The sequence below is a fragment of the Venustampulla echinocandica genome (genome assembly GCF_003357145.1).
Source record: "Venustampulla echinocandica strain BP 5553 chromosome Unknown scaffold_7, whole genome shotgun sequence".
In the NCBI taxonomy this organism is placed as follows: Eukaryota; Fungi; Ascomycota; class Leotiomycetes; order Helotiales; family Pleuroascaceae; genus Venustampulla; species Venustampulla echinocandica.
In genome coordinates, this window is record NW_022474212.1 from 159,074 (window position 1) to 174,675 (window position 15,602).

General features: G+C 48.7%; 5 protein-coding genes across 5 annotated transcripts; 3 read left to right on the plus strand and 2 right to left on the minus strand.

Annotated features, from left to right (window-relative positions):
- Positions 1-80: 80 nt before the first annotated feature.
- Positions 81-2,308, minus strand: BP5553_07986 (uncharacterized protein; the record flags this gene model as incomplete). Its single annotated transcript, XM_032016609.1, has 9 exons — positions 81-849; positions 894-1,000; positions 1,057-1,116; positions 1,164-1,325; positions 1,373-1,393; positions 1,450-1,575; positions 1,625-1,705; positions 1,764-1,840; positions 1,999-2,308. The coding sequence occupies 9 exons, from the start codon at positions 2,306-2,308 to the stop codon at positions 81-83; spliced, it is 1,713 nt and encodes a 570-aa protein (XP_031866900.1).
- A 2,166-nt stretch (positions 2,309-4,474) lies between these two features.
- On the plus strand, positions 4,475-6,121 carry BP5553_07987 (uncharacterized protein; the record flags this gene model as incomplete). Its single annotated transcript, XM_032016610.1, has 4 exons — positions 4,475-4,550; positions 4,575-4,871; positions 4,932-5,602; positions 5,837-6,121. The coding sequence occupies 4 exons, from the start codon at positions 4,475-4,477 to the stop codon at positions 6,119-6,121; spliced, it is 1,329 nt and encodes a 442-aa protein (XP_031866901.1).
- A 711-nt stretch (positions 6,122-6,832) lies between these two features.
- On the plus strand, positions 6,833-7,924 carry BP5553_07988 (Protein YIP; the record flags this gene model as incomplete). The annotated part of the gene is made up of 4 exons (XM_032016611.1): positions 6,833-6,911; positions 6,972-7,551; positions 7,604-7,796; positions 7,850-7,924. 4 exons carry the CDS (start codon positions 6,833-6,835, stop codon positions 7,922-7,924), a joined length of 927 nt encoding a protein of 308 aa, XP_031866902.1.
- A 1,050-nt stretch (positions 7,925-8,974) lies between these two features.
- On the plus strand, positions 8,975-10,802 carry BP5553_07989 (Uncharacterized protein; the record flags this gene model as incomplete). The annotated part of the gene is made up of 4 exons (XM_032016612.1): positions 8,975-9,505; positions 9,585-10,227; positions 10,294-10,688; positions 10,740-10,802. 4 exons carry the CDS (start codon positions 8,975-8,977, stop codon positions 10,800-10,802), a joined length of 1,632 nt encoding a protein of 543 aa, XP_031866903.1.
- Positions 10,803-11,980: 1,178 nt separating this feature from the next.
- Positions 11,981-12,997, minus strand: BP5553_07990 (uncharacterized protein; the record flags this gene model as incomplete). Its single annotated transcript, XM_032016613.1, has 3 exons — positions 11,981-12,566; positions 12,626-12,715; positions 12,765-12,997. 3 exons carry the CDS (start codon positions 12,995-12,997, stop codon positions 11,981-11,983), a joined length of 909 nt encoding a protein of 302 aa, XP_031866904.1.
- Between the last annotated feature and the right edge of the window lie 2,605 nt (positions 12,998-15,602).

A 15,602-nucleotide genomic window follows, 5' to 3' on the forward strand; every position in this document is an offset into this window, starting at 1 on the left:
TAAAGGCTTCAATTGCAAACTCTGGCCTTGCCTATTAATACTAGTATTGCTTTGACTGACCGAACCCCGTACCAGTCTTCTCATCGCCCCCAGCGATGCAACAACGTAAAGACCCCACCGCTTCCTGCTACAACACACCAGTTCCCGGTATTACTCCATGCCAAACTTCGTCCTGTGAAGCTCACCCCCCTAACGATCTCTTCTTTATGAGCAATAAGCGCTTCAAGAACATCCCCCATCTCGTACTTCCCCGCCCAGTTCTTGAGACTCTTATCCCAATCAACTTTTCCTTTCTCCTTATCCCCCGTCAGAACATCGCTACCAGTCTGGCGACTGCTGCATGACTCTGTGGGACTATTTGCCCTCTGTTTTGATATCTGAGCGGGAGTGCCATGCATCGAAGACTGATTCCGGTGCTGAAATGGGTTCAGGAATGGTGGCCGGGTGGCAGTTTGTGTGAGATCTGCTCCTGAGCTTAGCAGATCGTGATATGCCTCAAGACGACCCAGGTCCCAGAACAGGGCTTTGGAGGTCGCATTACAGAAGGAGAGAACGGGGTTGTGGGTGCTATCGCCGGGATAAAGGGAGAAGCGGGTGAATGTGATAGCGCTCTCTGTAGTTTTTGGGGTGTCGAATTGAAGAAGGCGGGTGTATTGGTTGGAGGATCCGCTGGTGGAGAGGGTTGATGACGAGAAGGCTGATCGTGTTTCCCGCTGTGTATCATGCGGCGTGGGAGCAGAATCAGGTGATGGTGGGGTATTTTTGGAGTTGAAGTTGGTGATGGACCAGAGGACTATGCATTCTTCCACGGCGACTTTAGAGAAGATCAAATCTCCGTGGAATGCAACACTATGAAATGTTAGTAGGTAAAATGGAAGGCTAGATCCTCTTACCAGTCTACTATATTATGATGAATTTCCGAAGTAGAGAAATGAGGATAGTGAATGCGGGTAGGTTTGCTGGTGCCGGTATTTTTATCTGGAAACTCGGGCAACGTCCACTACTCATTGTTAGTTAGGAGGGGAGAAAGCACATTTGACGACTTGTTAGGCTTACTAGGTTAATGATGTGATCAGCACCACCTGACAGCAGGTATCGGCCAGTTGAGTGAAATGCCTTTGTACGTCAGAGGGGAAACCTCAGCATCCTATCCTAGAGCTTACTATAGACAAAACCGCTTCGCGATGGCCGACTCCTTCTAGAATCGCAGCACAAGGCTGGTTTTCATGAGCGGGATCCAGGCTCCATATTCTCACGGTATAATCGAGTGATGCTGATGCTAGAATGGTAGGGTTCAAAGGTGAAATAGCCAGGTCATAAATTTCCTTAAAATGCTTTAGCAAGATAATTCTTTAGATATGGAAGAACTCACCCCTCCATGGCCAGTTAATGTCTATATAATAGTTAGCGCCATGTACTATTAGAAAGAAAGAAAAAAGGATTTCATACTCTCAATAGCTTTCCCGTTAATGCATTGATGATTTTAATATTTGCGTTATGCCCGGCCACACAAAGCAATGGCTCGCCGCTCTTCAAGTCCTTCGTCCATGCGCAAGTGAAAAAGTCTTCTCCGGGCTATATTACACATTAGAAAGAAACCCAATGAGTAGAAAGGAAGCCACACCTCCTTCTCGACTACAAATTGTATGACCTCAGCTTTCGGATTATCATTTCCTCCAGGCGGCGGAGGTCGGCAGATTAATATCTTCAGCCACATTAGCTCTAAATATAACCATTAGGGATGGGAGCGAGGGCAAGCCTACATGATCCCCGCCCACAACTGCAAAGACGTCGTCCACTCCTGGCTTGGTGTAGGGGTAGAATTTAACACAGTAGAAGTCTATGAGCGGTCAGGCCATTACCATGTGTCCCATCTGGGACTGCTACATACCATGACGAAAGCCCTATAGCGTCCTATCTATTAGGTAACGATCCTGGAATGAGGATATTGCTTGCGACGAGTGGTTGAAGGTAATACCCATAGATCATTTTACTTACGGGTAACTGATGGACTTCTCTTAGAGATGGCAATTCCCACTCGGGCTTGTGCAGTCTTGAGGCCATCTTTAATTTCTTCTGTGCAGTTTCCCCCGTTCTCTGGGGGTTGGCGAAGGCTGTGAACGGCAGAGGAAGGCTGGCCAATAGCGGGATAAGTGGAGCCACCAGATCGACTTTGTATATAGAAGATTGTGTTGTTGTATGCGAACGAAACTGTTGATAAACGGCTGGTCGCCAGTTGAGCGACCTCGGATAGCTGGCGCTGAGCACTTATCGCAAAAACCACTCCTGCATATCTGCGATTCAACATGCAGCCTAGAATATAGGGATCCGCATCAGCAGGTTTTCGTGAGTATGACTATCACCATGTGCAGGGTCGAGATTGTTGGGTCCACGGAGGAGAAAGTCTCCTTATCATTATTGTTATTGTTCCAGGGAAGTAGAGTGGTGCTATTGGACTGGGTCTGGCAGATCCGAAGTGTAAGACGGGGAAGCGAGACGAAGTGGATAACACAACGTGGATCTGCTAAGCCCTGTTGGTCAATTTTGCCCATTCGTCAATTACGCCAAATACCTTTAATATCTTTTAAGGGCGTTTAATATTAAAATCCCGAGAGTAGATAAATAGGTGATTTGACGCGGAAAATTCGCTGACAAATTATAAAAATTTGCATGTGAAATTGACATACGGGGCATCCATTTGACCAATTGGCCAAATTGACTAATAGGGCTTAGCAGATCAAATGCAAGACATACTAAAGTTCGGGATCTACATCAATGCAGCTGGGCGTGTACAACGCCGTTCGCCCGTTCGGCCAACTTTTATCACTGATCACTACGGAAACTAGACAAAGGACTACTACCTACTGTACCTGCGAAGTACTCCGCTTTGGGCTGATGCTACAGTACGCTTATCATGTGCGACGGCAGGGACCTGTTCGGAACACAACAGCCTTCCTTGAGCTAACACAATACCTATGTCCAAGCTTCCACTGGTGGCAGAGGGCTGGAACTCGTCCAAGACTCCAAGGTTAGTATGGCGAGCGGGAGGCCGGCGGACAAAGATATTGCACCAAATGCTGAAAGGTGGCGGAAGGCGCAACATAAAACAAATGCAACCTGCCAATATTCCCTGCGCAATCAAATTTCATCTCTTCTTAATTTCATTTTCTTTCATCATGCACACTTCGCCGGAAGTTCCGAGGTGAAGAAGGCTTTTGAAAGGTGGAAACAGATATATTGCTTTTCTCTTGACAAACTATTTGTCGATAGGATACCAAAGCTGGCTTATTTTCCAGGTGCCAAATAAGCAATTCTACCCACTATTATCACCCCGAAATGGAAGGAGGAGTGGAGAAGCTATGAAGGGACATCTTCAAGGGCGGCTATCTTTAAAGATAGAGTAGCAAGTGCACAAATCAAAACCCAAATTGGAGACCTGCAATCCGGAGGCACATGCGGCCCATTCGATATTCTTCGAACGTCAGAGGCGTATGCCACATGGCATACATGCTGATGCATCCGCTACACCAACCCATAATGGCCTTCAAGCGTCAGAGGCGTATGCCATATGGCGTGCTACGCTGGATTTGGAGAACCAGGACGTTAAAGATACGGGTTGCTTTCTTGTAACGGAAGTGATCTACTGGCAGGGCGAGACAGACCGCCAACTCCATATCCCCCCATGGCTTTCGGCTGGCTGAGATCTGCAGCCGGAACCTAAGGAGCCTTGGTCTTCCTACGAGTATCTTCACATCCTAGACGCTCTACCTCATGGCGGTTTATACTGGGATGCTCCGCGATGCCTCCCATACACCGGCATACAATTCAGCCATTCTAGCCTCCCGTTCTCTGCTTTCACGAGAATGCAATGATGCCTCGGGGATCCCGGCGTCGCTTTGGCCATTGCCCGAGCCTCATAGTACGGGCCAAGATAATTCAACTTCAAAACAAAACCTAGAACGTCGATTGATGTCATGCTCAGACCGGTATCCTTCCTGCGCACTAAGGTACAGCCTTCGGAAGTCCACTCCCATTATGGACCTAAACCAAAACTAAATCTTAAAACATATCAAAGGAGCTTACGAATCGTCGACCAAGACTCCCATACAGACGGAGGAGTACGCATTCATAGGTCTGCAGATCCACAAGCATATTCCCTGCGGTTTCCTTGAAAGTTGTGATGTATCATCTCACCGGAGGACTTTAATGGTACGATTTTACGGTCTGTCCCATGCAATTCAGACCAATATCTTGTTTCGCGAGCTACTCCGTTCTGCTATAAAGTATTTCTCAATTCGGTTTTCCATGTAGAGTTGCTCTCAGTTTCCTGTTAGACTTTGACCGAAAATGATCTGGGTAAATTGAAAATTTCCCTTTATACTAGTGGACAGCGACCCCGTTATGCCCTTTCAAGTTGATTTGAAACGCTGTATCACTTAAGAACTGAGTATCGTTATAAGCTACAGAGTTCAAAATGGAGATGACATTCATCACTATTCACAGTGCGCACCAAACCCTGATCCGCTCTACTAGGATGACTATACAAATTGGTACGTAGCTGACATAGCTATTAGACCTCGGCCGCGATGCAAACATTTTGTTTGCATCCGAGTCTATTGTCGACATTCTAGGCTACCACCCGGATCAGGTAATAGGCAAATCCTGCTTCGATTATTTTCACCCTGATGAAGTTCCTTTTGCTCGGAACGTCCATAGCCGTAGCATAATGATGGACAAGGCGGCTATGCTTCACTATGCCAGAATCCAAGGTCGTGATGGGCAATGGATTGGCTGTGAATGCGTCTTCACTATTGTTTATGAGGTCCTCATTGCATGTACAAGCATTTACCGAGGAGATGCGAAGAACGAGCGTACGGTACCTAGTACTTTACAGTAATAATATATCGTAGTTCAAGCTGACGAAGTATTAGGGCGAGCTGCCGAGGCGCCAGCTGTCCGCCATCTCTTCACCTCATCTCCCAGAGATCCCCGATACCACATGCTAGAACATCTAGCTTCGAAGTTCAGGGCACCTCCTCAACCATCACTCCTTGAGCCCCGTGCGGCTCTCATCCTCAATCGGTTCACGCGTACCTTGACTATTATGTATGCGACAGATGCCATCTCAACGATTGTTGGGCTTACACCGGATCAATTTAAAAACAAGAGCTTCTATGAATGCATTCAGGAGAAATGCCTGTCGGAGGCTATCAGATGCCTGTCAGATGCAAAGTCTAATGATTCAATTGCGTATCTCCGCTTCTGGTATCGCGATCCCCGGGGTGAGGAAGACTTCGAGGAAGAGGCGGACGAAGCTAGCCAGAGCAGTGATTCAGAAGACGAAGGCGCCGAACCCCATGTCTCCATGGATGTTGATACGGCCGCTGCTGCAGAGACTAATAGACCTCTGCAAGGGGCCCCGTTGATGTCTAGCAGTAGAAGCAGCGCTGGCCACGAAGTCAACCGGCAAGCACCACCGCATATTCCAACGACTTTCTCAGAGGCCAATACTGGCATTGGACACGATTCTTCCGACGCCTTCCCCGGCCAATGCCAGCCCCAATCCTCTTTTCTGGTGGGAAGTGGAGCAAAGAGCAGAGGGGTAAGGACCTCCCGAAGGGCGCAGCCTATCGTGGAGCCATTTGAACTCGAGGCAGTTATATCTTGTACTTCAGACGGTTTGGTAGTTGTACTCCGACGTGCACACCCGATCATTCCTCAACCATAATCCGGGATATTCGGTGCACCGTGGGGGCTCAACGCAACTCGGCCCCGTATATACGGCCCGGACACACAAGCCTCGTTTCCTCAACGCCTAAATAGCTCATCATCACAGCTAGGCGGGCTCACAAGGAAAGAATTTATGAGTGCGATACAAGAGGTTGCTGTGTTTGCATGGGGTCTTACTGGAATCAATGGAAATATTGCATCGTATGGCCAAGGAGTTCCTCGGGGGGAAGCTGTAGCTCCCTGGGGGTTGCCGATCTGGGATCCATATGCGGATCCGCCGGCTGGTTTTCTACCGCCTGAAAACCAAGCCGCTCAAAGATGGGCGCATGAGGAAGTCGTAGTAAATGACCCATATCAGCATCCACAACGGAAGCAAAATCCAAGATGCTAGTTTAGTCCTAATCATGCTCTCATGACCTTCACGTTCATGGCATCACTAGCTTACAAGCACGCCAACCAAAACGAGGAGACGTATCATCACTCACCGGGCTTGCGTGACCGTACGCAAGGAAATTACCATTACCACAGGCAGCAGCAGCAGAACCCATATCCGGCGAATCGTTGCTAGAATGCTGATCATTTCGCTGAATAACCAAGTTACGGACTTGCAGAAGGTTTATGATAGGTACGTTTGGGAGTGGGCCGATGGTAGCAAGGGAATATAGTTGATGGCTTGACGCAAGATAGCTTTGAGAAAAGCGGGATACATTATTAACGCAAAATACTTTTATCGTTGAGCATCTTCAAAAGCGTCTTATTAATGTATATGGAGTGGATCCTAATGGAAATGGTTGATTGTCGTTATATAATATAGGGGTAATAAAAGCACGTGACTTGATCATCAATCGATCTAAGCCCAATTTGCAGTAGCGCAGGTACGAGTACAATGATACGGACACTTGGCCGAGCTTGGGCCAGCTGAAGCCGCGCAGCTCGAATTCAAATGAGGAAACCGTGGAATTCCAAGCAACACGACCACGCTCGCCTACACCTATTCCCGCCAACCCAGCGCAAACCAGACAAACCACCTCGGTGCCTCCACAAGGTTAGGATACAGACTTGTAAATTTGTGCTGGCTTGATCAGCTAGCATTCATAACAGAATGGCATCCTCATCGAATCCCTATGAACACTACAACTCTCCCGCGGTCGAGGACGATGATTTGATAGATCCAGACGATGGTTTGTTTCCTCCCGCTCTCCGGCCTCTGCACTTCCAATCCGAAAGCTAACCGCTGCCAGCTAATCTCGATGACCTGGACGATCCGCTGCAACATGCACAAACCCACTCCTCAAGGGCACCCCTCACTGGAAATATGTCCTCGAGCTCTTCCCAACCACTAAACGAATCGTACCTCACGTCCCGTATGCCTGGCGAAGACCGCCGTGCGCCAACCGACACGATCGACGAATCTGTCTGGGACACACTGCGCCGGGATCTTGTAGCTGTCTGGTCCAAAATGCGGGAAGTGCTGTATCCCAAATATCTCTTTGGAGGTTCGATGCTAGAAAACACAACAAGTTTCAGAGGGGCGTATGAGAATATCAGAGGCGGAGGAATCAGCGGTGCGAGAGATGAGATTGTTGGTCTGGCGGGCAGAGCGCTAGATACAGAAAATCTACTCAGTCAGGGAAATATGTCGGAGGGTTTACGGGACTGGGACTTGTGGGGTCCGCTGGTCTTTTGCTTGCTGTTGAGCTTGCTTTTGAGCTTCAACGCCGCTCCGGACCAGAAGAGCTTAGTATTTTCGGGTGTCTTTGCTATGGTGTGGATTGGGGAGGCCGTAGTCACAATGCAGATCAAGCTATTGGGTGGTAATATGTGAGTCAAGACCCTCCCAAAGTCTATATAGATTTGCTAACTCGCGAGATAGCTCCTTTGCCCAAAGTGTGTGCATCATTGGATACACGCTCTTCCCGTTAGTCATCGCAGCCCTCCTCTCAGCCTTCAACCTTCCTACAATCGCGCGAGTACCAGTCTACCTTGTTTTAATCGCCTGGTCCCTAGCAGCAGGTGTCAGTATCCTTGGCGGTAGTGGCGTGGTTAAGAACAGAGTTGGCATTGCGGTATATCCGCTTTTTGTATTCTATCTCGGTTTGGGTTGTTTATGTTTTATTAGCTGAAGGCGGCATGTCTCGGAAAGCCTTTGCCTTTCTGCTTTCTTTTACCGATCAGGTGGTATCTGGCGGGGTAGGCATAAATGGGATGGAGCATGCTGGTGTACTTTCAGCGGCCCTGGCCTTTTTGATATAGAAACGAAAATACCATTTCAATTATCTTCACCCTGTCACAGATTACGCTATTTATGGCATTATCTGCTACGCAACTCCTAACTGGCAGTTGCTACTTGGTTCCAGGCCGCTCTGCGAGCAGTACCTACTGGGACATCATTGGGGAGCTAATAGGTGATACTTCCCATCGCCGTTAAATGTCTTGTCATTGCTGGACTGGTAACCCGTAAACCTAAGATTTCAAGTTACGAAGATGATATTGATCAGAGAAATATTTGGAAATTTAGTAATTGTGAAAATAGAAGAGAACTGCGGGGGAAAAAGAGTGATTTCATTCCCGACTTTAGCGACGAACAACCTATGTGGCATAAGGCCATACGCACTTAGCCCCTCGAAGCCGACATTTGTCTGAGGCTAACTTATTGCCAAACTCGAAGAGTTTTGTAGTTGTACTGCCTCATTAGGAGACAACTCGTAGGAATGTAGATACCGCAAGATAATGTTAATAGTTAGGAATTCCTCCGCATAAAGCTACGTGGATGTCTTTTGATTGGACTCGTTTTTGCCAGGTCGTATCATAATGTTGGCACCAGGCCAGTTAAAAAGCAATTAACTCGGCACTAAGTCAATAGAAGGCGTGCGCTCCGAAGCTTAAGAGAGATACCCCATGAAGTAAGTTATTCTATTCTTTGCGGAAGATCGAGCCGCAGCCGCAGCCGTCGTGAAAGTGAAGAGAGTTGGTGACTGGATCCCCTATATAAATGCGTTTACCGATTACATTCACGGAGGAGCTAATAAGCCTTGCTCGCTACTCGCACTATGGATCTAGTCGCCTCCGTCGAGTAGCACGCTGCGAGTAGCGCGTCGACGAGCGGTCCACGACACCAAAACTCCGCGCCGCACGATCGTGGTAGGGTCGTCACTCGAGTTGTTTCCGAGGGGCAGACCGCACTCGCAGACAACACACCAGCACCAGCACAACCCTTTGATGAGGATCCGAAGCTATCACCATCATGTCCTCAATTGCTTCTGAAGAAGCCACACTCTCGCGGGCCAGTACCAGTGACCAGACGCAGCCAGATCCTCGCGACACTGATGTCATCAAATCCAATCATGATTTGCCAGCGCGGACATCGGCCGAGGAGGGACGCAGTGCAGCAAAGGAAGATCCTGCCACCATGGCTGCCAGTGAAGAACTAAAGCACACGACTATCTCAGACAGAGTAATGCCGACTTCTCTACGAGAACCACAGCCACAAGGCGTCGAAGGCGACTCTACCGCAGAAGATAAGGATATGGAGGGGGCCGTAAAAAAACGCACACCTGAGATAGATGCCACTATTATTCAGGATGAAGAGATGAGAGAGCGGATATCCTCACCGAAGAAGAAGAGAGGCCGCGATCAGGATGACGATACGAAAGACCTTGCAGGCAGCGCTCTCGACAAACCAGGATCTGCAGCCGACGGCAACACAGTAAACGGAAGTCGAACCACAAGGTTAGAACCAGAAAAGAAACGTCCTCGTGATGCCTCCGAAGATAAGGTAGCAGATGAATTAAAGGCATGCATTCGCTCCTAGTCTTCCCAATTTCCATGGCTAAAGCTAACCATATCCTGTGTAGGTAACAGCTACTGACTCCTCAGATACCAAAAAACAATCCTCTACGAATAGCGAGATGTCAAACAAACGGGCGGCATCCCCGCAAAAGTCCGCGTTTGGTGGCCCCTTGGGGAATAAATCACAAACATCTGCAACCGCATTTGCAAGCTCTGGTTTTGCCTCGCTAGCCGCCTCTAGCACATCTCCATTTGGCAGTCTTGGTGCATCGAAGCCTAGCATTTTCGGTGGTGGCTCCCAACCGACTACCTCTGGGTTTGGCGCTCTAGCTGGTGCAAAGTCGTCGAGCGCAAATACAGATGCCCCAATAGGCGGGACAACAGCATCAACACAGAAATCGGCACCAAAACTAGGATTCGGGGGTGGTGCAACGTCGGGATTTTCTGGTCTCGGAAGCGGAACTGGCAGCGTCTTTGGCTCAGGCTTGGGAAATGGATTTTCTGGAGGATCAGGTCCAAAGCTCTCAAGCTTCGCTGCTCCAGGCAAAGAAAGTATAGTATTAGGCGCAAAGCCAGCCAAAGCCTTTGGGGCCCCTGAGAGCGAAGAGGAAAGCGACGGGAGCGATAGTGAAGCAGCTTCCGGTACCGACGACGAGGAGGGTAGTAATGTCATTGCGGATGATAAGAAGAAGACAAAGATAACCAAAGGTTTGTTCTTTTGCCATAATTTACTGGATCGGAGAAACCTGCTATAAATGCTAAACTATTTTACAGTACACGTCGACAACGGGGAGTCTGGCGAGGCCACACTTTTACAATTACGCGCCAAACTTTTCCGGCTCGAATCTAAAGAGGTTGGGTGGAAAGAACGAGGGGTAGGCACGTTGAAGGTCAATGTTCCAAAAGCTTGTGCAAGCTTTGATAATAATGGGAGGCCAATCCCTGGATCATTTGACATATCGGGGCTTGAAGAGGAGCCGGAGGATCCAACTGCCCCCAGAGTACCGCGTCTTATTATGCGTCAGGAAAATACCCACCGAGTAATACTGAATACAGCGATCTTCAAGGCGATGAGGTTCGAGGATAAGCCATCTACAAACGCGGCACAGATGATTTTCACAGCATTTGAAGGCACTACGGAACCCAAGCATACCAGTATGCTCGTCAAGGTTTGTTGTCCTTTGACACTGATATAGCCCTTTGTCTAACTCCTTCTCTAGATGTCCGAAGCCAATGCGAAGCTTTTTAGATCCGAAATTCAATCGATTCAGCGTGAACTATGAACCCTCCGCCTGCAGGAGACATAGGAAGGATCCGCTATTATGGTGTTCTCGGTCCACCCATCTCCGTCATCATCACTTAACATGATTTCTTTTGTCCTAGAAGTGCTCCAATATAGGTATGCGTCGTCTCAGATGAAAATGGAAGGTTTGACCTTGGTGGTACCATGGGTGTTTTTGTTACGGAGTTTGGCATACCAACAGCATAGCGTGGCGGTTTATTAGGAGGCAACACCGATACATTGATGGAAATATGGAGGAATGGTCGGGCTGATGGATGAGTGGATGAAATCCCCGAAATGAATGTGTCCGTTTGCGTGCGTTGTCCTTCGAGATACGTTTTATATGTTAGTAGAATGCATGGAGGGAGGCAAATCAACGTAACAGCTGGATTTATAACTTCCCCTTTGTTTTCTTGCACTCTGTGCTTAGGCGTATATTTAAAGATAAAAGTCACTTCAATGTCCGTAGTATTTCCAGCGCCATCACCGCAGAGGGGAGCCATGAATTGGGCACGAGAACACCAAAGAGCGACGCTCCAATCTCTCGTTCAGGATGATGATCGCCAGATAGTACCACTCTAATTTCTCTTTGATATGTATGCTTTCCGAGATCTTCTTTTTATGTTGTTACGAAAGGAGGCATAGCCCGGTGCTGGTGGCGCCACAATGATTTAGCGCTAATGTCCCCAGCTGGGGCCTAGGGGGTCCGATCTAGATTTATAGCTCGCTGGCGTGATGTTACGGACGAAAGGAGGCTTTAGCCCATCATACATGCGAGTTGAGTTAGGAAATTTCCCATGTCTTATTCTCCGGGCCCAGGCCCAGCGAGTAAAGTGCCGGGGTGGAAATCTAGACGAAAATCAGCTGCGGCGTTGAATCAGCGTAGGATCATGTATTTGGAAATTGGGGGGACTGAAGACAAGCTTGGAGTTAATTTTCTCTGAGGACGTTCGATTGTAATTGATCAAGTAGCTATCGCAAGGGTATTTTCCAAACATAACCAAAACTTCTTCATTAAAATCAGAGCTATATTCCAAGTTGGGCGTTCGTGAACAGCAACCAACAAAACCTCCGTATACCACGCATAAAATTCCTGTACCATTTTTTCTATCACATTCCCCGCGATTACATCAATCCTGAGATGATAATATCCACAAACAGACAACCTGGTCCATAAGATTAGGCCATGTGCTCCACAGCTTTCATTCTCTCACTATAGCCCTTGATGACCGTGCTTAGGTCACCAACGGGGATTTGGAAGGGGAAGTCCAAAGCAGCAAGCATGATAGCAAAGAAGATCCACCAGCCTGAGAGAGCAGTTATAAAGAGAATAGCGCCCGCGGTGACTTGTAGCCGTCCTGCCAGCGCGGCAGCACTTGGATCCTCGTACATAATGGAGTTTGCGTTTTGCCAATAAGCGCCGGCAAGGAGGCCGAATGCGATGACCAGGGTGAAGAAGATGACCACAAAGACGACATTGGTTCGTAGGGAGCAGATGAGGAAGACCAAGCAGAGAACACCCATGAAGAGCAGGAAGAAGGCGAAGGATGAGAGGAAGCCAACGGTTGCCATACCTGCTGAGGCGGGCTGGCCCTCGGGAGCGTATAGCGCGTAGGCGTAGAAGCTTGGTTGTAGAGTGCCGCCAAAGGTGAGCCAAAACGCGCCGAAGGAGCAAAAGACTACAGAGGGGAATGTGTTGCCAAGGAAGAATTCTAGAAGACCGCCTAGAAACATCGTGATACCGCCGAAGAACATGTATGAAGCACTAAAAGGGGCGTTAGAATATATTGACATGATTGATCATAGGGGTAATTAGGCTCTTACATTCCAGCGGCGCCATTACCGCCTGCTCCTCGCCAGCCCATTAGGTCACAGCAGAGCGGAGATAAACAGAGGAGGAAGCCAACAAGAGCGCTGTGTCCCAATTAGCTGGTGATGTGGCCCTAATTTCAGTGGAACTTACATAGGCGTGGGGTTACCAAATGTCTTCCGTAGATCACCCTTTACCGCATTCTTAGGGGAGAGATAGATTTTCTCGAAGAGCTCAGGCGAGATCGAAATGCTGCCTGCAGTATGAATCCTCTTCATCGCCTCGCCCTGATCCATGTTGTCGCCCAGGTAATAGGTGTTGGAGAAGTCCTTCTCCAATGGCTCGCCATTGGAGGGAGCTTGCTTAACGTGATTTTCCGTTGCCATTGTCAGATTTAAGCTCGTAGCTTGGTAAAACCAGGTGTAGATGGAAGGTTCTCCTTTTTCAGATGTATGAAGGATTAGGTGGGAGAGCAGAGAAGGAAAATAATTAAAGAATCACTTGAAATTAAACACCGAGCGGACTGGGGAATAAGTAAATAGATACCAGTCGAGAGGACCGTAGCTTATATTAAGAAGTCATAGCCCAGTAGCTGCTATGAGACAAGCCCCTTTCCTTTCCCCCTCCTTTCGGCTCTCCACAAACTACACGGACTGCATGGATTCGTACCCCAGACCCACTAACAGCCAGTTTACCTCCTTGCTCTAGCCAGCTATGAGACTATCACAGCATCCCTATGGACGCAAATCTCCATTACTCGGCTACTTGCCCGGGGCTGATATGACCTGACTTGAAGCATATAAGCGGGGGAGACCTTACGCTAGAGCCTCCTCATACTAGCAGTACTGGGGGAATGCACCCCAAGAGCACTAGTACACGAATAGGGCGACAGGAAAGGTGGATTCGGGGAACTAAACGGGGTTAACTACACCTCAACCACAGCTCCATGGGATATGTATAACTCGGGAGGAATCTGGTGAAGAATGGACGAAGAGAAATTGTAACAACATCGAAACAAATAACATCGTAACAGTACTTGAAAAAAAAAGATCGAGAGACCTAGGCATTCACACTTCTGAAGGTTTGCTTCCAATGCTAGTTCAGCTGGCTCGCTGGGCATGGCGTCCCCAACGCCTAGTGTTTACCACTGACGTTATCCTTGAATGTTATGGTGATGTCTCTGCCCATAACCCATCACTCAAGGACCAGTCCTTGGCCGATCAGCGACGCGATTCGAGCCTGTCCCCTCTGAACATGCTACCTCTCTGAACCCCGGACGCGGGCGAAGGGGCGAAGGGGCGGAACAGGCTCCGCTTGCCAGCAGCGCGAGAGCACGACGTGTACTACTTGGTACGAAGGATGTACTTGCGCCTCTTGATGCTACGCTTAAAACGACACCCGCGGTGCAGGACACAAAATGCCGGCTGAGGGGAAGAAAGAGGCACGGAAACGTGGTTGGCTTGCGTAAGGCTAGGGTAGTGAGTGCTTGGTGCAGAGTAGAGCAGTCGAGTAACGGAGTAGTCTGTACTTCGTAGTCCATAGCCCGTAGCCCGTAATCGTACGAGTAGCACTAAACACCTACTATTCCAGCCCAATCCAATGGGACGGCGCTCACGTTCCGGCCGAGCGAGAACGCGGGGAAAGGTGGGTTGCTGTGCGAAGTATTACTGGACAAGACAGCTTAAAACTCAAAACCCTAATAGTAACACTGTGGTGACTTGGTTTGAGTATTGCACCTATGAGTCCTGCTTTGTACAAAGAGCTGTTCACAACTTTGCACAACTTCTATACGCAACCTAGGTGGTTAGCTCGTAAGACTCACGGAGTATTATTATTACTCCGTAGTTCAACTAGGAGGCTATATGCCTCCGGTCGGTTGAGCCTCTCCTTTGAGTTGTCGAAGCAGTGTACTAAGATTGCTTCTCGAGGACGACGTGACAAAAAGATCCAGGGCTTCCTTAACTGCAGTCTATAAAAAGTTAGACTGAACTCAGAAGCGTGCCTTCAACCCGAACGTGCAGGCGTTCTCAGCCGTCTTCTCGTCATTGCTGCTGGGTTTGCCACCAGGGCCGTACGCCCACGATACCTGTGTACTGTACTGGGTACTGTACCTCCGAAGTCTATCCTACACTGCTAAATAATGACAATAGTAGAATCCTGGAGAAAAGGGAGAGGCTGACGGCGTAGGCGCTTGGTAGTCCGGGGTGATGGGTAAGTGATTGATTGGTACGAAAGCTGGCTCGAACATGTCGATCCTTGTAGATAAAACGCGGGGGCGACATGAAGATCTGCATTGGCAGTTGCTTCGAAGCGCAGTGCGAAGTAAAGTCGGATCTGAGTGAATACTACTGGGAGACCACGACTGAAGCGTGTGTTATTTAGACGAACGCGATAACGAAGGATGAGGATGTGCTTGATCGTCGGGAAAGCAAACGGATTCGGGAGACGGACAGCGGATAATCTGCCATCCGTGGCAGTTTTCCGGGGATGGAGGGCGCTGCCGTGGCCGAGCTCAACGCACGACTCCACCGCCTCTGGATCTTCCATCTATGATCTAGTGCTTCGTAGGCTCTCATCTTCCCCAGTGCCGAGGCTCTAGGCTCTGGCTTCATTGGTCTCGTGGAAACCAGTCTAGCTGCTTGGTTCGAAAGCAATGCCAGACTTTACGAGCAACGCCGAATCCCGAATCACAGAAATGCGAGTGGATGTTATTCTCTCATATATTGAGCCTTGGTATTCAAGTTTCAATGCCAAACAAAGATCTACAAGTGCCAACCTGAACGACGGACATCACTTGATAGCATATCATACGTATGATGACCTGGCCATCATACACTGTTGATCTGTCAATAGCCTCAAACCCTACGATTCAACAGCTATCATTGTGTACGTACCTAGGCTGCAGATACGAAGTCCAAGAGCAGTATCACGAAGTTGGGCGTTTCTGGGCGTCTGGGCGTATAGCTTTCCAAGGTGGCCTCTGATACTATT